General features: G+C 35.9%; 3 protein-coding genes across 3 annotated transcripts; 1 reads left to right on the top strand and 2 right to left on the bottom strand.

The window, feature by feature from the left end:
* Positions 1–535: 535 nt before the first annotated feature.
* Positions 536–4,885, bottom strand: LOC121372281 (cdc42 homolog). The gene is made up of 3 exons (XM_041498571.1): positions 4,685–4,885; positions 2,822–2,907; positions 536–1,572 (listed from the first exon to the last, which is right to left on the bottom strand). The coding sequence occupies exons 1-3, from the start codon at positions 4,818–4,820 to the stop codon at positions 1,183–1,185; spliced, it is 612 nt and encodes a 203-aa protein (XP_041354505.1). The 5' UTR covers positions 4,821–4,885; the 3' UTR covers positions 536–1,182.
* A 1,352-nt stretch (positions 4,886–6,237) lies between these two features.
* Positions 6,238–13,109, bottom strand: LOC121372280 (rho-related protein rac1B-like). Its single transcript, XM_041498570.1, has 4 exons — positions 13,007–13,109; positions 9,254–9,458; positions 7,725–7,813; positions 6,238–7,170 (listed from the first exon to the last, which is right to left on the bottom strand). The coding sequence occupies exons 2-4, from the start codon at positions 9,420–9,422 to the stop codon at positions 6,745–6,747; spliced, it is 684 nt and encodes a 227-aa protein (XP_041354504.1). The 5' UTR covers positions 9,423–9,458; positions 13,007–13,109; the 3' UTR covers positions 6,238–6,744.
* A 3,637-nt stretch (positions 13,110–16,746) lies between these two features.
* On the top strand, positions 16,747–24,549 carry LOC121372279 (MAP3K12-binding inhibitory protein 1-like). Its single transcript, XM_041498569.1, has 8 exons — positions 16,747–16,878; positions 18,510–18,623; positions 19,422–19,604; positions 20,186–20,282; positions 20,868–21,098; positions 21,676–21,770; positions 23,127–23,192; positions 24,122–24,549. The coding sequence occupies exons 1-8, from the start codon at positions 16,813–16,815 to the stop codon at positions 24,206–24,208; spliced, it is 939 nt and encodes a 312-aa protein (XP_041354503.1). The 5' UTR covers positions 16,747–16,812; the 3' UTR covers positions 24,209–24,549.
* Positions 24,550–27,565: the final 3,016 nt, after the last annotated feature.

Here is a 27,565-nt window from a genome sequence, read left to right as displayed (position 1 = left end):
TTTGCACTATTATATTTCAGCTAATTATTTCAGTTACTTTTAAAAAAAACCCACTATAAAAACGAAATCTGAGGATTACCAGCTATAGAGAAACGGGGAGGGAGGAAGGGGCGGAGCTAAGAAGATTTCTAGGAAGTCTACCGTAAACATCTTATTACTCATGAGGATAATTGATTGTCGGTTGTTTGGAGTGGGGAGGAGGGGTCGTGTCATGCTCCCCCAGAAAAAAAATATATCAAAGGAAAATTCGCTTGGAACACAAGGAGTTCAATCTCCGACACCCCCCCCCCCCCCCCCCCACACACACACACACACATATCCCCTGCATTCGCCAATTATTTTGCATTAAAATATCTTTTATTTCAAACAATAAAATAATAAAATTAAAAAATTAAATTCCCATCAGCCATAATAATGTTAATAAGAATAATAAGGTGAGAATAGTCCTTGCACATCCTCAAATCGTGAATCCACTGATTCTAACAGTGAAACTCCTAGAACTAAACCAAATACTAAGTGTGACAAACAGCAGTTAGAAAATTCTATATGATTTTATTAGTATTATATGTTCAAATGTTTGTATTTCAACTGCTATCAAAATAATCATACAAGAAGAAAGATTGTGAATGAAAACATTGTGTGCAGTGACGCAAACAAAAAGGAAGAAGGAATAACAAAGTATACCGTATTTAACGTTATACGAGTAATGTGTTCATTTTATTAAGCATGTATTTTCCTTCTTCCCTTTCGTATATATACTCATATGTTACATACTATGTAATTCTGGAACATCAATTTCTATATATCCTAAATGTTTTGTTCCTTCTGCGATTTGTTGTTGCTTTTTTTAAAGTTAATAATTATCAACGGAATTGTAAATAAAATTTGTTTTAAGATTTGTTTTATGTTCCTTGAGTAAATTTCTTTCGAAAAACAAACAAACACCCGATTGTATTACTATTAGCAGAGATGTCACGTGAACTGATCTGCCAATAATAAAACTGTAACAAAACTCCAATCTTATTCCGATCTAAAATGTACCTTTAGTGACTGGCTAAGTCATGCATGTTCTGTGCCTTTAACTACATGACTAATATTGTACAAGAATGTTAATACTAAATTGTACTAAATATACATGTGCAAATTTTTTTGTTTTAAATCTGATGTGTTTTGAATAAATTGTTAGGAAATGGCACAACTCTTTTTTCTTGTATTCTCGGGCATATATCTGTCTAAATATGCCAAAGCGGCACTTTCAAAAACTCTTCGTATGCCTCGGCCCTTTTTCGCAGAACATTCCACATAACCAAATGCACCAAGGCGCTCTGCCATTCTTAAGCCTTCCTCTGTAGGTATAGCCTTGTATCTGGGGCCACTGTCTTTGTCTATTTTCGTCCTTTCGTCTGTCTTCATGCCCACTAGAATATATGGGGCGGTTTCAGAATATTCTTTGATTTCCGGAAGCCAGTGGTGTTCAATCCTTTCCAAGGTAGACGGCATGGTGACGTCGTAACACAGAAGATAAACGTCGGTTTTCGCACAAACCATACCTCGCAAACGTTGATATTCATCCTGTAACATGAAACAAAAACAGAAATTAACAAGCAGCATATATATATGATGTTCCGGGCATTATATATTTGGGCTACAAAAGTTAAAAGTTTATTTTGTTTAATTATAATGGCACCATTAGAGCACATTGATTTATTAATCATCGGCTATTGGATTAAAAAATTTGGTAATTTTGACATATAGTGTTAGAGAGGAAACCCAGAGACAGGTTAGCATATATCACGGCCTTTGATATACCAGTCGTGGTGCACTGCCCGGAAGAAGAAATAGCCCAATGAGACCAGCAACTGGGATTGATCCTAGACCGACCGCGCATCAGACGAGGGCTTAACACTGGGCTACGTCCTGACCCTGCAATGTCAGGTCGTTAAAAATATTGCAGCCTGTGGTCGGGAGGTACAAGGATTGTACATTCAATGTGTATAATGGTTTTATCTCATTTCGAGTGACCTGTATCAGAAACTAAATGATACTTTGTCGTCAATGATAGGCCTACTCTTTTTTTCACTGCCAGTTTAAAAATACCACATGGTAACACAACAATTGCCAATTCTTATGAAGTGTGGTATAGGTAACTGAATATGATTTATCAGTTATTTACTAAATATGCTCTGCATATATCGGTTTTTTTTATTAATATATAAAAGGTTCATAATTAATTCTTCTTTAATACCTTAAATATAGAATTGTTTGAGATATGTTACATTCAAGAAATTTGTATTTTTATAGAGAATACTACACGAGTGACCGCTTGATACCTTTTTTTTAACGAGTGGTTTTAAAACGTATCTAACGATTGAAAGCGAGTTAGATATGCGTCTAAGCAACAAGTAAATGGTATCTGACGGACGCGAATATAGTAATCTATTTCTAATATATCTTCACCCCCCCCCCCCCCCCCCCCCCCCCCCAAGACCCCCCCCCCCCCCCCCCCCACCCCCCCCCCCACCCCCCCCCCCCCCCCCCCCCCCCCCCCCCCCCCCCCCCCTCCGGTTGAAAATAAATTTAAATGTTTTTTCCAACTAAAACTTATTTACGGCCCTAGCACAAAACACACACACACACACAAATAAAATCAGTTTTAGGTTAACTTACACGTCACAGATATATCGATTTGGATTTCCACTGGATGATATAGCAGTAGCGACCTAATTTTTGATAACTCATACTAATAACACATATACTTGTGATAACAATTTAAAGGTGATATTCCCATCAACGGATGTGTAAGAAACATGTATACGCTTACCAAACCCACAGTATCGACGAGTGTAAGTGAAACTTCCATCCCTTCGTATTGCAGTTTAACCGGCTTCTCAGTAACATGTGAATATTCTGAAAATAGTTACAAAAACATCAACAACATAAATAAAAAACAACTAAGGAAACAAAACAAAATAAACAAAGAAACAAACAAGACACAGACACAGAAAATAAGGAAAGCGAATATTAAGTAAAATAACCGTTCTTATAATATACTGTATCAAAACTGGTTCTGAATAGGTATGTACATAAAAGTTAATTTCTCGCACTTAGACGGAATCTGTCATCGCTTTATATGCAATCATTAGGAGAATTATGTCAAGAGAATGTTTAAAGCGATTACATGGGCTGATCCAAGGTTGGACTAGGGAGGAAAACTAATTTCCTTAAAATGTCTCACTTAAAAACTTACTACTCTCAGAATGGTAAGTGTTTAACTATTGATAATAATGAACTGGGTGTTATTTTTCAGATTTGTATGTTTGGGGTTTGTTTGTTTGGGGTTTCTTTGGAGGGGGGTTTGTGGGGGGTTTTTTCTATTGATAGTTACCCCTACCTTCAACCATTTTCTTACCACCACCTATTTTTATTTTACAGAATCTACCACTGGATTAATTCGGTAATGTTACTTCAAAAAAGATATAAATAAATCGTTATAAAGTATGATGATGGACATTTAAGAGTGAAGTATATGTTATTGATTACATTTATTCTCACCTAGATACGTCAAGACATTCCCGTAAAGAGAGCCCGCGGGGACTTGCTTCAAACACAAACACGTGTTTGCTTGAATCTCGATTCCCTGGCTCATTCATTATTATACATATACATGTACATGTATTTAGTCGTTCATTATTTTTTCATTAGCTTTACTATTGCTGGATCACCATACTGTGTTTATATGTATAATTATATGTATACACCATATATAAGCACAGAAATAAAGCATTTTGTATTGTATTGCATTGTATATCGTTTTGCTTTCGTCTTGGCAATACTTAACTAAGTACTATGATATAATTATGGTTGTATTAGTAGCATTAGTAGCATGTCACTTATGACTGGATGCATGACTTATAATTAAGACATTCCAGGAGTGCCGATTGTACGATGGTGTCGGTCTTGTTTGAGTCACAGACTGTACTATAGCAACTCTATGGCCACATTCAATGGGATACATTGTTTATTGCGTAATAAAACAAAAGTCATTGTTTAACACTATCCTCTTTAAAAGGTTTGAAACTCGACGTTGCGTCTCTGTTTCTATGACTATACATGTAAGACAAATAATTCACATTGTTACAAAACACTATAGCTTAAAATATCCCCCCCCCCCTCTCTCTCTCTCTCTCTCTCTCTCTCTCTCTCTCTCTCTCTCTCTCTCTCTCGCACGCACGCACGATAATATTTTCGTGACGTTTTACAATAATTAGTTGGTTTCATTTTACAGGAATATCTTTGTTAAATATTTGCTGATGTTGTTGTAAACATGCCTTCGTGTATATACCACACATTATAAACATACAAGAATGTGCAAGTTTCTGTAGTCAAATTACTTTGCAATTTGATATACCACTTGCCTTTGCCCTGAATACATGCATTATAACAAAAACGGGAAGCCATATAACTCTTACCATAATTAGGTATAGCAATAGCTGTTTTTAACGACTTAAATAGTTCCATTATGAAACCAAAACACTACGTCTTCAATTTAATTCAATTCAATTTCGCTTTTACCACGTCTTTAAATTAATATCGCATTAATATGCCATTGCATAAGAGAAATCAATTTTAATGGATACACAACTGTCAAATAAAACATTTTAAAACAAGATTTCGATATACTTACCGGAGTTCCATTCCATAGCTCCAGGCAGGTACTGGTCCGGGTATTTGCCCGTCAGAAAGGTAAGCATCAGGCATGTCTTCCCCACCCCTCCGTCTCCCACAGCCGCACACACCACCGAGTGCGTTTTAGTCGCCATGAGTAAATAGGTCAGTTCAGTCAGTCAGTCAGAACTTAAACATGTAAACGGCACATTTGTGTGGGGAGGAGTCACTGTTTAGACCAAGTGGTGAAAGTGACACCGTTTCAAGTGTTTTGCTTGCCGCACACATCCCTTACCATTAGGATTTCCGTTTGGCTGATTCATGTGATCAGTATACGTAGTATGCGCCTGGTCATTTGCACATTGCACATATTGCGCCGAGTTGAGTTCACGAAAAGATGGATAGGGTTTGGGTTTTTTGTTGTTGTTGTTTAACGACACCAGTAGAGCACATTGATTTATTATTCATTGGATATTGGATGTCAAACATTTGGTAATTCTGACATATAGTCTTAGAGAGGAAACCCGATACTTTTTTCCATTAGTAGCAAGGGATATTTTACATGCACCATCCCACAGACAGGATAGTACATACCACGGCCTTTGATATACCAGTATCGGTACACTGGCTGGATCGAGAAATAGCTCAATGGGCCACCGACGGGGATCGATCATAGACCGACCGCACATCAGGCGAGCGCTTTACCACCCCGATAGATGGATGAACGTATTCGGACATACATCATGCATACGTGTATGCGTTCATGGGTTCCTCTTTCCTTACCTACCTACAACCACGAGCACACACACACAGAGAGAGAGAGAGAGAGAGAGAGAGAGAGTGAGGAGAGAGAGGAGAGGAGAGAGGAGAGAGAGAGAGAGAGAGGAGAGAGAGAGAGAGAGGAAGAGAGAGAGAGAGAGAGAGCTCATAAACAGATAGTCACACACACACAATATATATATATATATATATATATATATATATATATATATATATATATAATATCAGGTTACTACGTTTTGATATCGTGGTTATTTGGCGAGGTTTAGATGACGGTATAACACGTTCGTTATTGAACCTCGCCAAATAACCACGATATCAAAACGTAGTAACCGGATATTCTATATATACATAGAGAATAATACATGAGTGACCGTTAGATACCAGTTGTTTTAAAATGTATCTAACGAGCGAAAGTGAGTTTGATACGTTTTTAAACAATGAGTTGTAAGATAAATGGTATCTACCGGACACGAATGTACTATTCTATTTATTAATATCCTCAAAAACCAGATTTTTAGCAAATGTTTACATTTCTTTCGACATACGCGTCACAGACAAATGATTGTCAGGTTTACTATACGTCACAGTGTAATCGATTTCGATCGTGCTGTTTTTATTGGATGTATGTTATTGGTTACCTGGTCATTTATATAGGAACGGCCCTTCGTATATCTTGAAATTGTTAACAAGTATGTGTTATAAAAAAATAACGAATGATGTTCTCACCAACGGGTGTGTAAGAAATGGATGTCAGCACTACAATGAAATAAAATGAATAAAACGAACTTGTACACCAAATAACATTTATTTTAAAATCTTCAACACACGCACAACAAAAGAACAACGCGCTACCCAGAACAATGCAAACTTTGAACTTGTAATGTCATTGAAATGAAATTGTGTTGTTAAACAAAATGATAGAATCATTTCTATCTTCTAAAAAACATTTAATAACCCATTTTCACTGTTCAGATCCCAAACTAACTATTTATTGCGTACATTCCTGATTATTATACAATGCAATTAGTGTTTTATTCAAAGGTTAGAGAATCATACATCGTGTATTAATAATATTCACATTTTGAATATGGTTGCACTATACTCCATGCAGCTTGCTTTGTAATAATATATGCGGTGGTGGGGGGGGGGGGGGGGGGGGGGGGCAGATTTTGACAACGTGATTATCAAATGGACTGTATTATATTGCTACCATCTTTTCCCCGAGTGTACATTTTCAAATGCAACTGTGCCAATACATAAGTGTTGCATGGATCAAATATCCAGGATCCAACATCCTTAAAGAACAACACAGTGGCAACCTTGTTTCTTTGATGTTTCCTTGTGAGATATTTTGTGTAAAGCAGCATGGGCAGCTGTAAGAAACACGGACGTCACCCCATCATTGGTTAAAGCAGAACATTCGATATAGTCTGCTGCTCGGATGCGTTTGGCCGCCTCAAGTCCTTCTTTGTGTTGTACCAGACTGTTTTGATCCTCCAGACTTCTGGTTTGATCTCCCGGACTCTCTGCCACCGAGTAATTTGACCTCAGATCAAGCTTCGTTCCAACCAAGATAATCGGCGCGTGTATTCCACTCTGTTTGATCTCCAGTATCCACTTCCCAGTGGCATTGGTCAGCGATTCGCGGTTAGAGATGTCGTAACAGATCACAAACACGTCAGTCGTGGTGTAGGCGATAACTCGTAATGGTTTGTATTCGTCCTGGAATTCGGTAAGAATAATTAATATATAAATGTTTCACAGCAGAAATTTTTGTACAAAATGTTTTGGACTAAAATAGCCATATTTTTTTTTTATGGGGATGAATACCGTTTTCAACAAAATATTTATTTAGTGTTCAATATTACAATTAAGAATATTGCTTTTCTATATACATGTATGCATATTGGAGATGGCATATGCGTGTTGTTAAATTAAACGTGGGTGAATTAGTTGAACATGACAGCATAGTATGTTACTCATTCAATGCCAACCAGAATAGTGTAATAAGTAAATTAATTCGCGTGATTCTATTGCCGTATTTAATCGAGACGCATGTGGCACGACGTATATTTGGGATATGTATGTTAATTATATTGTCTTATTGTTCTAACGTATATTAGTAGATTTGATAATAATAAAAAAATATATATATATATTTTTTTAATTTGATGTGAAATACACATGCATTATTAAACTTCCTCCCCTCCCCCACCCCTCGAATGTTTGCTCTTTGCGTCAGTTTCACTATAACTTCAGTTTTATAACATACTCACCATTCCCAAAGTGTCTGAAAAATCCAAGTTATATTTAATGCCATCCACTTGAACACTTGGGTATGTACCGCATCGCCAATCTGAACCAGCTAAAACAGAAGTATATATATATATATATATACGTTTAAAATATAACCCAAATAAAAAGCATCTTTGTAGAATTACGTTTGTTTGTAGGACCAGCCCGGTACAAACCATCCACATTCAGGTTCAATATCCTATACCAACATTTACATGAAAACACACTTTAAAGTTTTTTTTTTTTTTCGACCTCCACTAGAGTACAATTGATACATTTATCATCAACCATTGGATCTGAAACAACCCTGACACGTAGCAAGTAACGGATATTTTATATGCACTTGCCCGCAGATAAGACAGCACATGTTATCATGGTCTTTGGTATATCAGTCATGGTGGGGGGGGGGGGGGGGGGGACCCAACTTATGCCCCGAGAAGGTTCGATCCTAAGGTCCAAGCATCTCTGGACTAAATCCCGCCCCACTGAAATCACACTTTAAAGGTACTTAACTAATTACCTAGTGTAAAGTATGTTTGGCTAGTACAGCATTATTGCATTTAAATTACACATTACTTTAAGGCCTCTTGCTGAAGTTACAAATTTTAGCGACAAATATGTTTTTGGTCAGGACGATCTGACATTGTCAATGTTAATCATGAATTTTATGCGAATCAGAAAAGGTGCGTACCTCAGGAAATAGAAACACACACACACACACACACACACACACACACTCCACTGGCCTTGCTCTCCAATCCCCCCCACCAATGTTATATATTTTCCTGTCCCCCATATGAATAATATGACTAATGGACAGTGTGGTCCCCCCCCCCCCCCCCACACACACACACACCAATTTGGTTGGCTCCAATTGAAAATCCAGGCTACGCCACTATAGCTTTTGTCAAATCGTAAAACGTAATGGATTTTAAGATTTCATTATAATCATATTTAGATATATTGATTCCAAAACGTTAAAGAGGAAAAATATAGGTTGTGGAGTTTCGCACCAATATTTCATATGAACTTTATCTAAGCGACATGTATATCATGTCGCAATTTGATTGACACGGTAGTATTTTAGTTTGTACCTAAAATTCGAGATATTACTATGAATTATTTAATTTGTGAATATTAAACATTCTTTGTATTTGTTAACAACAAACAATCCCAATTATAAATTTCCTAATAAAAACGACGCTCAGACAGATGTGTAAATTCTATTTAGAGAAGAAGAGAACAAAATAGCGATCATAATAGTCTTAGTTAATATGAAGAAACGTACAGGATATTGAGATGTTTTGATAGTAAGAAACGAATTCATTCTTCAATTTAAACAAACAATTCTTATCACAAAAAAAAATCCTTTTACGAAAATTAGAACTAGAAGCACTGATTGTATATTAAAACGGCGTATTACATAGATTATGTAAACAAAATAATACAGTAGTACGTAAAATGTCTTCAAAATAGTATAATTATAACAAGGTTTTAATTTTGATATTACCTAAATGCCACTCGAAGGAAGCTGGAACGCAGTTTGGGTATTTCCTGGTGACGTATGTTAACAACAGACAGGTTTTACCCACCCCGCTGTCTCCAATGACTGTACATTTCACCAACTTGTCTTTGTTTTTGAAATCTTTAGTCTGTACGGGTTTCAGTGACGTTTCCATACGTAACACATCCACTTTACCCTCTTTTTCCCAAATCTGTGTTATAAAATAATATACATCATTATGCAACAATGGCGGATCTATGTACAGATAGGATTTTTTTTAAAAGGGAGATTAAAGAAATGCCAAGAGCCGAAGCTCGCAGGTCTTTCGGGAATTGGAGTGAGAGTAGAGGTAGTTGTTCTACCATTAAGTAACGTAATTTGCATCAAATTTAGCAGCACAATCTGAAATTTTGAAGAAAAAAAAAACGTGAGCAAAGGAGGTAGTCCGAAATGCCAGGTAGCATGTCTAAAACTATTCATTTTTCTGTCTAGATATGCACAGCCACAAGCCTACACAGTGCAATAGAACAGTTTTGATTGAAATATATTTTATTGTTTTTTAAAGAACAAATGGATTAGACACAAGTTACACAACTTACTAGGCCTTCTCCAAGATACATACATATTACGACAGTAATATATTTTTGCAATTTAAATATGAACAGAAATAAATATTATTGAGAAAAGAAAGAGTAAAGGAAACAGAAAAAAAGAGACGCAATAACGTTTTCTATGTGTTTGATAATTAGACAGCAGGTTTGATAAAAGAAAACACAAAACACAAACAAGGCATCGCAATGATTACATAATGGCTACACAAATAATAATAATAATAATAATAATAGCAATAAAATAAATAAATAATAATAATTTTTAAAATCCATACTTTATTTACTACTTAAGGGAAACGTTTTGTTTCATTTATATACTTATGTACATGAAAAAATATTTATTTATTGTCTTCTTCACTTAGAGTATTTTTACCATTTAAAACTAGTTGTAAATCTATTGGCTGAAATCTTTGCAATGAATTCTAGAGAGTGCCCTTGCCCTTCATATAAAATACATTCACAAAAAAAGAAGATAATTGTTTTCAAAATTATACCCACAACTGCACGAGGAATCGGTGCTAAGACCAACTCGATATAAGTCTGCTTTTAAATCACTACACCTGTGTCTTAACTTGGTATGTAATGCATTTTCTCTTCTATTACCAAATGAATAGTATGGCGCAACCTCATGGGACATCGGGTTTTATTGCTTTTTCAAATGAAGATATGTTTTGACAATTTCGAATTTCAGCCCGTAGGTTGTTCCAAAGTTTTATTGTTGAATGGATAAATGAAGTTGAAGTAAATTGGTTCTAGCAGGGGGTAAAGAAATATCATTCCGATTTCTTAGCATGTAAGGGGATCTTTGTCCAACTGTTTGTGGTATACTATGTATCATAAAATCAGGAGCCATACATTTCATTATTTTAAACATTGCGCACAGCTTTTTGAATTTACGCCTGGAAATAACTGTTGCTAATCCAGTTTCGTAATACAAAGACTTTCTAGATGCAAATGTGGGCAAACCCGTGATGAATCTGGCGGCTTCTAATTGTACTTTTTCAATATTGTCTTCCTCTACTAAAGAACACCCATCCCATACTTCCGATGCATATTCTAATATCGGGCGGATAAAAGTTATATATATTTTCAATAATGTTTGTCGATTTAATAAATATTTATATTTCCTGAGTACAGAAATCATTATCGAAGCCGATATACAAATATTATTAATATGTGTTGTCCAGTTGGCATTTGCTGAAAAGGTTAAACCTAAATGTTTATGAGTTTCTATTAGGTTTTGGCTGTATGATTGCTTTTGTAAAAAGTACAACGCTAGTTTTATCTGGATTAAAAGATACAAGCCATTTTTGGGACCATTTGTGAAGCTTTAATAAGTTTGAGTTAAGGTTGTTTTCAATGGAAGAGATATCATTAGATGAAGATGTTATGTTGGTATCGTCAGCAAATAGTCTCGTTACACAGTTTAGGTTATCTGCAATATCATTAATATAAATTAAAAATAATAAAGGTCCTAATACTGAGCCTTGAGGTACTCCGGCCATTAAAATGCCTGAATGTGATAGAGTACCATTTACGATGACTCGTTGCTTTCTGTTTGATATATAATCTTTAATCCAATTTAGTGCATTTCCTGTTATGCCACAGTTTTCAAGTTTATGGATTAATCCTCTGTGCCATACTCTATCAAATGCCTTTGACATATCACAGAACACAGAACAGAAGTGTTCCTTTTTGTCCAAAGATTCACAAATTTGGGAGTATAATTCTAATAATTGATGAACAGCACTGTGATTAGGGCGATATGCGCACTGATATTTATATAGAAGGTCATTGGATATAAAATAATTATATAAATGTTTGAATACAATTCTTTCAAATATTTATTTTTCCAATGCAACTTAGTAACGATATCGGTCTATAGTTAGTAGAATAACATTTGTCACCTTTTTTGAAGAGAGGTTTAACATGAGCTATCTTCCATCTGTTAGGGAATTTAGATGTACATAAAGACTTGTTAAAAAGAAACTGAAGAGGAACTTTGATTGCATGGATGATACGTTTAAGTGGTTTGTGACTAATCTCATCTGGACCCATTGCCTTATTTGGTGCTAGTATATTTATGATATCCGATATTTCTTCTGCATTTATTACTAATGACTCAAATCTATCTTTACACCGTGGTTGACAAGGAGGGAGTTCTTTATTTGTATCATCTACTGAAGCAATAGAAAGAAAATATTTGTTTAATGTTTCCGCTTTTTCAAAATCACTGAATAGAACAGTTACCAAGTACTGTAATTAATCTAGTTTTTGCCCAAACATGTAAAATAATATTAAAAAAATTATTAATATACACATGTATATTAAAAAGTAATATATATTACTTTTTAAACTTCATGATTTATTTTTTAATTAATATTAAATAAAACATATACCAATATCAAAATCATAAAACCCCACAATTAAACCTATTTTGAATAATTCATGACATATATTCGTCAACAAACATTTACAACTAATAGATCTATAAGATTATTAACGATATAAAGTGTTATGTCTTCTGTTTTCGTACATTTATTGTTTTAAGTAATCAATTTAATCATTCATCCAACAAAAAAAGGGATAGATTTTGAGGTGCTCTTAAAGGGACAGACTCTAGTTTCAGCCTATGAAAATGCACACTAAGTTTAGTTAATCTACAAACGTGTAACACATTTGGATAAAGTTACAATTGAGTGAAACATGAGTCTGTGACTGTGAAATGGTGAAACACCCTCTAAAGATAGACTGAAACTCGACTCCATAACTGTTACTTCTCAGACGCACGTGCGGTTTTAAAAATATGAGAAATGCCTTTTGTGATATTAAAATTACCAGCATGACCAAAAACGCTCCAAATGTGCGGAAATGGTGAGTCTAAACAATACAATCTAAGTAAAGTATGATTTCAGTTATCAAAAACGGCTCTAATAGTCAAAACTATGCCTTAGTGTTTAAAAACTAGGATATGTCCCTTTAATTTATAATAAGAAAGATGATTATTACCAAATGAAAACAAGGAAATGCGAAACCTTACATAACTAAATAGTTTTCTATTTTCATTAGTCGTATTGACTAAAAATCACGTTGTTATTTTCTATTCACTAACTATATGAAATATATAAATATAATATACGTGACTTACGGATGATTCGACTTTTAAAAGCGTCTTTGTGTTGACGGAAAGCACTTCTGGTTCTAACCGCTGCTGTTGTGATTACTAATATTTCCGCAGTGTCGGATTTCAACATTAAAGAGACTAGCCATTGTAACACGTTTTTGTCCCATTGAGCGCTTTTAATGGTTAAATTTACAACTTACTGAATTAATTATATATATGTCCAATGCATAAAATTTTATGTTCGTCAATCAAATGATTGTAGTAAGTAATTTTTGCTTTCAATAATTTTGTACATAACAATTTATTTTATCTCAATACTGTGATTTCCTGTATATATAAGCCCACGAGAAATGAAGCTCATTGGCTTAAATTCCGATAATATTTTTAACAGGAATGTCACCTAAGTTACAAAACGATAACATCATATTTACTATTAAAAATGCAGAAAACTTTGTAATGACAAAGTGTATAAGTACTAGAATTAAAAATGCATTATCAGAGTTGCAATTGTTATATATCGCCATCATTACATTTAACTGGAACGATAATTTCAGATAAAACAGTATTTTCTCCAAGAGGGGGCTTAAATACGGGAAATCCCGGTATCCATACATCGGTGTACTGGACACTGAGGCAAGATTATTATTGTTGTTATTAATTTTGTATCCAGGGCAGAAGGTTTGAATATTAACTGGATGAAGAATGATTTTTTCACCAACTATTCACTTTATAATTCCTAATGTAAGTAGTCGAGATCCTATATAATATTGTTAGTATGTAATTAAGCTAATTAAGGCTGTCTCCTACAATTCTAATTGCACTATATGTAGAACCTTGTGAATATCTCTGCGCAATTGTAGATCTACAGGCACATCTGTCTGTGGGCTTATAAGAAATCTGTAGGGAGTAGTACCGTATCCAGCCTATAGGGTGAGGTTGGGGTGGGGGGGGGGGATAGGGCAGGCCTACAGTAAAAATACAAAACACAGTATAATATATATATATATATATATTAGGGTCTTCTCCAGCTAGACACAAAAGGGCACGTTTAAACTAAAAGGTAACTTTTTCATGTTTTGGCGTTATTGGTAACTGCCATGAATGAAGATGGATGGGGGTGGGGTGGGGGGTGGGGGGGTGGTCTAGAGGTGCGGCACATACCCATCCAGTTTTGGAAAATCAGAATTCAGTTTTTGAACAAGTGGAAAGTCCGACCTCTAATCGAACAGTTTGATTACTGACAAACACACACACACACACACACACACACACACACACACACACACACACACACACACACGTATACTAGTATATATATATATATATATATATATATATATATATATATATATACACACACACACACACACTATTAACAATTAATGTTTCCACTCAAAGAGCATGAAAAAACACGCACCGATTGTTTTGATCGCGAAGCACGTGACGTTACACGTTCAAAGGGTGTGATTTAAAATTGAACATTTAGTGTGTGTGTGTGTGTGTGTGTGTGTGTGTGTGTGTGTGTGTGTGTATGTGTGTGTGTGTGTGTGTGTACGTTGTGTGCACACTGTGGCAATATTCTTTCTTGTTTGTTATTGGAACACTAAATCATAACCTTGCTGTGGCATCTTTTACAACAATTTGTCACTTTTCAACAATGCGACGTCTCCAGCGTCAGAAACAGGGTGGGACATAGCCCAGTGATAAAACGCTCGCTTGATGCGCGGTCGGTTTGGGATCGATCCCCGTCGGTAGCCTAAGCCCATTGGGCTATTTATCGTTCCAGCCAGTGCGCCACGACTGGTATATCAAAGGCCGTGGTTTCCTCTCTTAGACGTTATGTCATAATGACCAAATGTTTGACATCCAATACTACCATGACAATATCCTTGCACTGATTGTTGTGCCCTTCGCATGTCAGGGTGGACGCCATTTTGTTTTTCAGAACGACAATGCTTGTGATAACCGGAGTCTACTGGTCATTTCGTATCTGCAGCAACATAACATCACCACACTACTGTGGCCAGCCTCAAGCCCAGACCTTTCACCCATTGAGCACATGTGGGACATCACCTGACGACGTCTCCGAGAACGTCAACGTCAGACAACCAACTTGGCTGAATTAGGCGCCGCTCTCCAAGAGGAATGGGACAGCATCCCCCAAAATGCTATTGGACGTTTTAATCAGGAGCATGCCACCAGTGTAAATATTAAAAACGTCAAATTGACAAGCACCACCCCGGTTGCCTATCTGTGTCTTCCCTGGACCTACATCACTATCCTGGCTATAATCTTTAATGCCAATCACTTGTCACATGAGTGTTTGTGTTTTACCATTAATTAATATTGCAATAAAAATTAATAAATCTCTGTTATAATATTAGTTATATTTGAATATCCCCTACTTATTTTGAACATTATATTATATATCTGTTTCAGGAATCACCCCCTCCCCCCCCCCCCCCCCCCGCCCCGACCTTTTAACCCTTCGGTTGGCGGTGTACGGCGACTCGGACTCGCAGAAGAGGTCGGAGAAAGAAGAAACGTGCGCCAGGAGCGGCTCAGGGGGGAACAAAACTGGCGGCTCAACCGCCAGCGGCGGTCCCTTCTGCGTCGCCGCCCCCGGCTCGGCCCAAGACGAAAGGACCAGTTCATCCGGACCCGCCGTCAACACCGATGGTGCTCTCAACGCGCCGATGTGCGAGACGCCCGCAGACGGACCTCCATCTCCCTCTACGCCACTGTCTAAACGTAACTGGCCACTGTCACCAGTCTTGCCAGTTCGGAAGGCGGCTGTCCGGGCAGGAGCCGTTGCGAAGAGGAAGGCCGTCGCTCAGCCGAGCGACCAGCCTGACAAGGCAAGGCCTCCTCCTTCACAGGCACCGTCCCCCTCCGATTCGGAAGCCGTCTGGAAAGTTCAGATCGGGAAAATCAGGTCCGGCTTCCTGAAGTTCGTGCAGGGGAACACCTCGGACCCGGCATCACTGATGGGCGGACTAGTGGAACCAGAGCTGAAACAACTGCCTGATGGAAGCGCTTACGAGCTACACACCATCAAGTCTACAGCCGGCAATACGGGGTTGGTACTAACTCAGCGCCGAGAAGGAGTCTACCGACAAGCGGTCCTAGTTAGAGAGATGGATAGCCACACCATCCACAGGATCGTCAAGGCCCTTTTCAGCAAAGACTACCGGAGTGTCATAACCATCCTCGCCGACCAGAGATGGAAGCACTTCATCCCCGCCTTTGCCGGTTCTCCGTCATCAGTTCGCCGTAGGCCAACCTCCACACCCTAACGGCCTTAACGAGGCCACTCACGTGGACATATTGATCGGACTTTAAACATTTAGACCTTCGTTCAAAATTTTATGTCGAAATTACTCTTTTTTTTTAAAATATTATTAAATAGTCCGATCCTCTCTTCTTTCTCTTATTTATTTTTGTACTGTCCTTCTAAAATGCTCCAAATTATATAAATATTCGGCCGAGCAGTCAATTCTTTTTATTTTTGGCTTGTAATTTTTATCTTATCTTATCGGAGGTCGGACTCGGGATGGGCGTGTTCGAAACCCTAGTGGTATATGGGCACGTTAAACTAGTTATCATCATCATCATAGGCGGATTCTACCGATATCTCTACGATGTCTCTAATTAATCCGTAATCGGCCGAGGAATTCCGAGAATGGCCGAGTTGTTTTCCGAAGGGGATCGTTGCTTACGGATGAATCATCCGAAATGTTCCGAACTCTATACGTAATCTTTGGGTTGGCAAAAAAGGAGACCTTGTAGTTCGGTTTGCTGTTATCCATGTTATTTGTAACCAATTAACAATGCAAACACAACCGAATAATCGTCTTTCCATCGTTTTGGAATACATATCATCGTTTTTAATTAAGGTGAAGCTGATTCATACTTATAGTTGGTACTTGTTAAGTGCAGGTACATTTTACAATAATGTATAGTAGTGTATACTGGTCATAAAAAAGATAATGAACTATGCCGTGCTCAATATAATAGGTCAAGCCAGGTGACGTAATAGGTTTTAACGTGCACATTCAAAGCAAACTGTTGTAGTACACGCCTGTCATGGGCGTAGGACTTGACTCGTCGGTTCCTCCGTCCAGGAGCCATATATCATCAAAATGTATGCCCATGATATAGGCCTAGGGGCTGTGTACTGTCACGTGACTGTATTTGCCGACTTGGTGTTTTGGAAAGACTTCCGAATGTTCCAGCATGCATGCTAATACTGTCACTAACATGAAAACCCTAAGCCTGAATACTGGAATGTTCGGACGTCTTACCGGTGTTTCAGATCAGACTCACAGCTGTTGGGTTTTTTTAAATATTATCTTTGATGTATTGAACATAACCCTGTTTACCCAGTCCTGGAGCAAATCTTCATATTCAGGCAATTTATCCAAATTTAGGCCTCTTTTCTTCTTTTTTTCATTTAATTTGGGAGGGAAAAATCAGTCTTACCCTACAAAAATGGCATCCTCTTTGCCTATGACATTAAATGATTACTATACAAGGCTGATAGTCCTTAAAATACGGTGCAACATATAACATTTTCAACCATGACTGATACATGTATGCCTTTAAGTTGACAGTGTATATAACCTACATGTTGCATACAGATCATGTTCACAAAGTTCAGAGTAAAAAAAGTTCACATTAATCAAGTTTGTATTTAGTATATATTAGTTTAAAAAGCAAAAAATATGTGTACATGTAATAAACTATGTTTTTAAAAATAATTATTAAATCTATTAATCAGTAGGATTACATCAAAGTGCATTCACTGTCAATCATTCAGTCATTAAAGACATCTATGATTGGTACCGGTACTTGCTTCAGGTCAGGGCACATTTTGAAGTCTCCATAAAACCAAAAACACATTTGCAGTTGATCCTTTAATCAAATAATTAAAGGCCTAATTTTAAAAGCAACACACACTTGCAGATTTAATAGACACTATTGGCTTGCGATGATATTAAGGATTGACAATACAGGGCTAGCTCTGAATATGCAGAACATTTTGTCAAGTTATCTATTAATCTTCAAAAATTGCAGAAACATAACATTATTTTGAACAAAATATTAATCATTATATGAAATTATTTTGCCAAATTAAAATAAAATTTGTCAGATGGGTTTTAAATTTGCACTTATCAAATGTGGCAAGTGGGTGAGCTAGCACTGCAGTACCCCATTCTAAGTATACTCTAAAGATAAATATTTCACCACAGGAAAGTTTTGAACTTTTTTCAAATATTTCATGTTGGTAATGGTATTGAGATTTGATATTTGAGGGGAAACATTTTCAGTACTGCTCTTGAGTCTTGAAGAGTTCTGTTGGCAATGGATCACAACTTCAAAGCATATGGTTAAAAAAAAAATCTTTGGTGTAGCCATTTCAGACGCACACCATCTATTTTTTCCATGTGGCGTTACTAATAATAAATGCAAATTAAATCTAAATTGTGAATATTAATCTGTACCTAAATGAAATAATTATTTTTAGGTTAATGTCGAGACAAAAGATGACTTCAGACTGCAAAATATATCTAGCAAAGAAAATGAAATTTCACCCGAAATCCTAGTTGAGTCCATTGGAGTGCTCACCCAGCAATTAGAGGTATGTGATATATATATATTACTTGTACCAAAAAGAAGCTCTTTTACATGTATCTTTGATTCCCCCACCTTAATGTACCAGTAGCCATTTTACCGCTGTTTATAAATGTAATTTGAAAGTTCATATTGGTTCTGCTTTTAATTTCATTGGGCATAAAAAAAAAGTGCCAACCATTGTTTTTGTTTTTTTTGCAATTATTATTTTAATATTTTTTTCACTAACATGTAGGTAAAAAGAGTATATACATAACATTTTATCTTCACCTATAGGATGAATATTGTAGTTTTTTTGCCAGTAAACATTCAAGCAATGAGTTGAAAACCTGACATTACCCTATGTGTGTTTTTATGTTTGGTAGGTTTTGAAATTGTAAGAATACACCAATGTATTAAGGTCATTTTAAAACTTGGTGCAATTTCACATAACTGTTTCAAAAAGAGTCTCCTGGGTTTGCCGCTTTAGTAACATGTTTCCATGAGACTTTGAGAAATAAAATTACATATTAAATAATATCATCTGAACATACAATGTGTTACCAATGTTTGTAATTGCCCAGGCTGAATTTTACACACAATTAATTTTGTATATACCAAAAAAAATATATACATACATGTAGTATGTTCAAGCTATTACAAACATTAGGAAACAAAAACACAGTGAATATACAGACATGTCAGACATTGATATTCCAAACAAGAAAATATGTTTAAAATATAACTGGTCAGTAAAAATGCTCTGTAGTCAGAAACATCTTAAAATGGCAGAAAACTCAGGATAGTTCCTTTACTTTTATTTTAGGCAGTCTGTGAACAAATTAAATTTGTCATGAAAGACAAGATGTACAATGTTTCACAAATGGATACAACGAATCCAGTACAAGAGAAAACCGTAACAGTTGACTGTGAACAAGTTGTGAAAGCCGACTGTGAATCTCATCCTATAGATCCAAGTATTGTTCAGATCAAAGCATCAAATGCTGAGGTATAAAACAGTATTTTTGGTTTTGAAGGCTCTTTAAATGTTTTTTGTTGTTGTTTTTTTATGAATAAATAAATGTTTTATGAGAACATGTCCTGTAATGTATTTCAATGAAAATATTTCTAATAAAGTTTTATAAAAATGTTTTAGTTTTGTGGACATTTTCTTTTAGGGATAATGGAATATGAAAAATATCTTCATCTGGTCTGTTCTTTTCTTTGTTTTGCACATTAAATAGACATGTTCATTATTTTTTGGGACGACAATTAACCTAAACATAATAGGTTTTAGTGAACAAATATTACAAAAGTTATCTTTTCTTTTCTTTTTGCTGTTCCTTTTCTAATATTGTACAACATTTTAAATACCAATAAAAATGTTAGATTTTACAAAAGCTCATAAACGTTAAAATCGAAAGGTATGTTAGTAAATGAAAGATATTTTATTCCACAAATGTCCTGTAAATTTATACTGTATACCGTCATATGCAATTTATACTGTATACCGTCATATGCAATTTATACTGTATACCGTCATATGTAATTTATACTGTATACCGTCATATGCAATTTATATTTTAACAGATTGAGAGGAGAATAGCAGCATTTTTGGATCAGAAACAAAGTGAAGTGAATGAATTTAATAGAAGAGAGTTTTGCAGCTGGACACAACTGGATGACAGTTAGTTATTTTGTGCACTGTCATACTTTTGACACCTTTGATTAATTGCACAATAAAAGCAGAATTGTATTTATTCGCTAGTCCGTTTTCCAAGCTAGATTGTGTCTATTCACCTGTTGCTTTGTGATGATGTTCATTGATTCATACGATTGATGTTATTTAGCGGAGAGACTAACTGGAATATTTGGAGTATGCCGATATGGTCATTTTAAAGATGGTCATCATTTGGTGACAGCCAGTAAAAGTCCTATAAACCTCCTTCCTTTTGTCATGCTGTTACATGCTGCTCATTTTACTTCTTGTATAGCACAGTAAAATTAGCTGTGTATGTGTCGGACCTCATTACTTAAGGGGAGCTATCACTCTTGCTCCACATTAACCCCCTGGAACTAGTTCAAGGAGAGTAATGTTTAGCTACCCTTATGTGATTATCATTCTATATGTTATCGATATGGTAATATAAGTTAAAGGAGCAATTACCGTAATCATTTCCCTCAGTTTTTTTCGTGGCAAGATCTGATGTACATATCTTGAAAAAAACTGAAAACTGAATTATTGGTGCATATTGGTACTGTTGTTTTCCAGAATACAATGAGGGATGTGCTCGAACTGAGGCAATATTTGTCCCACGAGCTGGCACTAAAAGCCACATCAAGCTCACTAGAGTTGTTAACCCATATGGACCTCAGACACGACAACAGGATATCGGCAACAGTCAGTCAACCTCACAAGCTCAGCAAGCCAATGCGGGAACTGGACTACAGTGCATGCATGAGAGACTTAAAAACATTGAAAATCATCTGGATATGACTGAAGGTAAGCTTTCCCAATCTTTTAGCGGGAACATTATTTCAAAAGGCAAGAAGTCTTAAACACATTTTTTTTTAAACAGGGGACAGGCATGTTGGAACCAAGATTAGATATAAGCATTTTAATTTCTTCTATACAAAGTTTTAAAATATACTTACCTTGATTTATGTATTGTATTATACTTCTCCCTACGGCCCCTTACACTGTGGTTTTACAAAATTATATATAAATAATATTTTCATGTACTTACCATATGTGACACCCAATAGCCATGTGTATTTTTTTGCTGGGATGTCATTCATTCATTCATTCATTCATTCATTCCTAATGCAGATTACAATACATGATAACTAACATACATGTAATATAAAATTGATGAATACATTTTTCATCTTCTGAAAAATGGCTCAATCTATTTCATGGTTATCTTACAAAATACAGTTTGTATTTAAAAATGATATATGCTAAAATTCAGAACTTGTCTGCATAACATAGTGGATAAAATGGATAAATATTGATTACATTCAAGATATATATATTACAAAGAAACCATTTATTTAGTACAATAATTTTATTCTTTAAGAATCTTCGAAGACGGACATGTTTCAGAGGCTGAAAGTGTTGGAAGAGCGGATTTTGTATTTAGAAGGCCTTTCTCCAGAATATTTTCAAAATGCAGTAGGTTTTTAAAATTTCATTTTGTTTTTATAATCATCACATTAATCAACTTTTATTTACCTTTTCAGAGTATACTTTGACATATTTTTTCACTAAAGCCTGTGAATCAGTTGCACTTTTCACAAAGTGACATTTACACATGATTTGTTTATAATGATTAACGATAACTAATTTGTAATGCAAAATCAAACCACCATTAACAAAAACAAAAACATTTGTTGTAATAATCATATCAAGAACTTTTACTGTTTTACTTATTACTCAGTGGCTAGAACAAATTTTCGTAGAGAAATGATCTGTTTAAGAGCTCAGTGAGCTAATGGGAAATTTAGAGTACTGGTAGAATCACTTTATATAAACAGAAGTATATAGATTTCATTGGCTTCGGTGGTGTCGTGTTTAAGCCATTGGTCTTATGACTGGTAAGCAGGGCACGAACTTAACGACATCGTTGTGATATAATGGCAAAATGTATACACTTGGTGAACATTATTTGCCAATATTTAACATTTGCATATTTGAAATATGTCTACATCCAGCAAAATTACCTTTCAGTCATGTTTACTTGCTGCAAAAGTCACTTTAAAAATAAATTGCTATAGGCAGGCTCAAAATTGCTGTCAGTGGACTGTGTTACCCTTGGCAATTCTTTTAAAAATTGCTGTGGTAGACAAATTCTTATGTTCAAGCCTTGAGTAAGTACCTAGTTTGCATCCTGGTATGCAGGCTTTCTGCCAGAAAATAACTTGAGGGTACATAATAAAAACAAAACAGATCATAAATGCCCATGAATTCTTTTGAAATTAGACATCGCATTCATATATTTTGTTGGGATTGATCCCCGTCAATGGGCCCATTGGGCTATTTCTTGCTCCAGCTAGTGCACTACGACTTGTATATCAAAGGCCGTGGTATGTGCTATCCTGTCTATGGGATGGTGTATATAAAAGATACCTTGCTGCAAATTGAAAAGAGTAGCCCATGAAGTGGCAACAGCAGGTTTCCTCCCTCAATATCTGTGTGGTTCTTAACCATATGTCCAACACCATATAACCGTAAATAAAATGTGTTGAGTGCGTCGTTATATTGCCACAATGGGGAGGTATAATGCCACTACACTGAATTCTTTCTCACTTACCATTAACAACTAACAAGTAACCCACTGCACTGGAGAGACAGTCCCGATAGCTGATATGTGTATACAGAACGGCATGATTGAACCTTACTGTAATAACAGAATAAAAATCAAGATAAAATGAAATGAAATGAAAGATAGATTTCCATTGTGTTCCTTAACCAGAATAGAGCAAGAATAGTGTAGATGTAGTATTTCATTTTGAGTATGTTTTATTGTAGCCTCCACCAGTAAGAAGGAAACGTAGGAAGGTTGAAGAACAGTCGAATCAGAATGATCCTCATACGGTAAGATATAGCAATAGTGCTGACAGTTTTACTGGAATTGGGAAAGAAAAGAAATATTTGTTTAACATGACCTCAGCACATTTTAAACTGATGTCAAACAAATGATAGCTGCTGCCATATAAATTCCTCCAACCAAGAAAGCAGAAAGGGATCTTTTATATATAGAGAGGATACTGCCCGAGTGTTTTGTGATATCATAATTTATCAACGAGTGCTGATAAATTATGATATCACAAGACACTCGGGGAGTATTAAAATCTGACCAATCAAGATTATAAGAAGATATCGCAAATTATAGTGCCAGCGATATCTCCTACAAAAGCCTTTAATGGATGATAAATATATATATACTTCATCAGAGACAAAAAGTATATCACAGCCTTTGTTGTATGGTACCTGTCATAGAGCCTGGTTGGGATTGGGAAACACCTAGATTCATAAATGAAAATTAATTCTGTGACCCATCACATCTTAGACAAGTGCTCTACCTCTGAGCTACAGACTGCCTCCTGGGAGTGAGACTTGGCTCAATATAATATCATCTGTTTCAAGAATGATAATCCTTTCTAAAACACTTAAAAAGAGTATGAAAAATGTATTTTGAGGTATGATTCCAAAGTTGTGTTGAAAATGGGCAGAATTTTGAAAATAGCTATTAGTAAAATTATGTGGAAGTAAAATCTGGTTTGGGCTTCTACAAGCATTAGGACAACAACAAACACCATGTAAATACAGACACTGATATTTTAAATAAGAAAATGTATTTTATTTGTATGTTACGTTGTCGAAAAGGGTCTGTTGGTCAGAAACATTTTACAATGGTTGTAAACTCAGGACTGTCCCTTTAAAAAGTATCTTTGTTCATAGATACTATAAAACTTGATTCTGTTATATTCATTAATTTCTTATATATGTGAATTTTGTTACAGGAAATTCCTTTGGCTGATATAGATGCTAAAATACAAAGACTGAAAGCATCCTTGAAACAACAGGCATGTGGCGAGAGTTTTGACTGAACATGTTTAAGAGCTTGCACTATCAAGGATGAGATCAGATGATGCCTACTTTACCAATGCAAAACACAGATTGTTGTGAATACAAAAATAAGTGATGCCTGATTTTCCAATACATGTGTGTCAGTGGACACACTGCTATCAGTCCATAGAAAATAGTACGGGCTTTGCAAATCTAAAAAGACCGGCCTGAGGCTGTTGTGGATCAAAGATCATGTTTTCTCCCATCCCTAGCCATGCAAGACAGGTGTATTCCATCACGTCAGCCCATGCGGAATAAACTGGTCTTGCATGACCACGTCACTTCTGTTGTTTGAGCTGATATTAACATTGGGTGACGTCACGTAAACTGCAAAATAATGCAAGAAATGCTTTTTATATTTCATAAAAACAAGGAAACCTGCTGTCATAATGAAATTATACTATCATTTTCAGTTTATACTTTTAGTATAAACCATTTTTTGGTACAATCTTTTCAATGTTTATGATTATTTTATTGTAAGATAAAAAATAATAAATGTAGGTTTGTCACATTTTCCCAAAATGCTTGTTTTTCATCTACTTGATGGGAGAAAAATAATCCTCCATTATGTATCCATGTGGGATGGCTATTCCACCCTTGGGTACATAATATGATGTCAGAGACTCAGCAAGCCTCGTCCCTGACAACAAATTATGTACCTTCAGGTGGAATAGCCCTGTCCCACATGGACACGTATGAAGGATTCTTTTAATCCCTATATGTTAAGTTTTAACAGGCAAACTGTGGTGTACCCAAGACTTCTTTTCAAGATACAACAGGCAGACTTGAGGATCCTAGAATGATGCATCTACATTGCAATAAACTGAATAATTATTGCATAACCAGTCCAAAATAATTTTACCAATTTTAAGTTAGTGACATGGCTGGGACTATTTTGACCAAAAGTAGTTTCCAAAATAATCATGTTCAAATTAAAATCCAGATCGATTAAAAATATATGATGCAAATTAAATATGACTTTTATTAATGTGTACAAAGGGAGGAAACAATATTAGCTATGCTATTTACAAGTACACAAAGGAAATGTTTATAGGTACTAATAAAATGGCCAAGTGATTCTAGTAATGTTAGACACCAGTATAGTCCAAGGCTGCTTTTGCAGACTGTCAACTGTTGTTTTGATAGGTTTTGTTTTAGATAAATGTTACACATTTTGATAAATATGAATGTTGGTTGTAAAAAAAATTAGTTTCATTTGGGCAAAAATGTATGCAATTTTATTTCATCTAGTAGCACTGTTTCAAGTAGCCATGTGCTTGAAACATGTATGGGGTACCTGTAAAAAAGAATACTCAGATGCTACCGTTATCTCTGAAATGAGCAGCTTGACCCCATTGTTTTCTGAATTACTTTAAAAGTGATGTGTGGTAGTATTTATATCTGGTGTTTATATTGATTGATACACTGCAGGTAGGAGTTTTAGCCACATACGTTATTATTATGGGATTTGATTTGGTAGTATGCAGCCTATAAATTGATAGAACAAATACTAGTGTGTACACTATAGGTGTGTCATAAAACAGTTTTGGAAATAGCTACACCCTCCACTACTCTCACCCCTCCCAAAAAACCCTCGATGCAATCGATATGAATTGTTATTTAAGGAATGGTGGTTATACATGGCAGGCCCGTACGTGGGAGGGGGTGGGGGTACGCACGCACACACATGCACCCAAATTACCATCGGTAGGCCTACACAATTTTTTTTTTTTTTTTATCAGATTTAAATAACATAACGTAAAAGGTGTTTGTCCCCCCCACCCCCCCCCCCACCCCACTCCAATTAAAAATCCTGCGTACGATCCTGCTTGACCAAAATCAGCTCAAGCGAAAACGATTCGTAGGATTATTATCATTAAAAGAGAGTAACAGACATCGTTAGACATTAGAGAAGTTTCGCAACCACATTTACTGTTACGGATAGGTGACCACTTTGTGTGTAGTTGGTGACGTCACTGCAGCAGTTTGCTTCCCGTTATTTACAATTAAACGACTACATAATACAATTTGAGGCTTGTAATAATAATAATATGTATGTATGCGTGTGTGTGTGTGTATGTGTATATATATATATATATATATATATATATATATATATATATATATATATATATATATATATATTATATTATTTATTTATTTATCTTTTTTTTCTTTTTTTTAAACGCCACAAACATTTAACACAGAGACAAAGACATTTTTTTTTTTGTTGGACATTACAAACATGGATGATGATGAGATGAATGGTGAAGCCACAGTATTTCCATTTCGGTATGGGACTACTTGACGGCCGTGCTCCACGCTTGCTGTCAGTTGAGCTATCTCGGTATCACCCAAGCCCGGGGTACACGGAACCTGCAGTGCATGCCGGGTAATCATCCCCCATGTGGGGTCATACACTCGGGAGACACACCCATAATGCACCCATGAAGTGGGTGAAACTCTGTGTATGTGGCTTTACCCCTACCCATTGAGCCTAGCGGTGCACTCGCTCTGCGTTGGAGCTGATACTGGTATAAAAAATCCCCCATTGCCTCAGGTGGGAATGAATGAATGAATGTTTAACGACACCCCTGCCCCTGGTGGGATACGAACCCAGTATACCTACCAGCCTGAAGTCCGATGGCATAAAATAATAATAATAAATAAATAAATTTAAATGATCAACAATGTCGTCACCGTCGACCTGCGAAACTATAGCTAAACAATTAGTACTGTTACCTAATCATATTGTGCCGAAATTATAAATCCTGTTTTTCTTAAACACAGGACCTGGGGCCTAATTCACAAAGCTCTCTTAGGCTCTAGTCTACTAGACAACAAAGCATCCTCTTTGCAAGTCTTTTAGCATTGCACTGCGATATCGCAAAGTTGCGAGAGTTTAGTGAATTGAGCTCCAGAGACCTAATTCACTAAACTCTCGCAAATTTGCGATATCACAGTGCAATGCAAAAATACTTGCAAAGAGGATGCTTTGTTGTCTAGCAGAGCCTAAGAGAGCTTTGTAAATTAGGCCCCAGGTGTTTAAGCATTGTTAATGTATGTCGTTGCACGCGTATAAGACAAACAGGCTTTGTAAATTCGAGGCTATTGTGATTAGCTATCAGTATTCGTAACAGTAATAGTGTGGCTGCGAAACCTAATATCTATGATATTGATATGTATAATGCATCGATAACTAAGTAGAATACAAAGGATTTGTAAAACAATATCTATTTATAAAATAATATTTTGAGAAAAGGAAAAAATTTCAACGACATATCGGTATCACTATATCCTTCCCATATTTGATTATGGGTCAGTAACATGGGGTCGTT

This window comes from Gigantopelta aegis, chromosome 4, assembly GCF_016097555.1.
Source record: "Gigantopelta aegis isolate Gae_Host chromosome 4, Gae_host_genome, whole genome shotgun sequence".
Classification (NCBI taxonomy): domain Eukaryota; kingdom Metazoa; phylum Mollusca; class Gastropoda; order Neomphalida; family Peltospiridae; genus Gigantopelta; species Gigantopelta aegis.
Note: the sequence above shows the minus strand (reverse complement) of the source record. Positions and strands in the feature narration are given on the sequence as shown.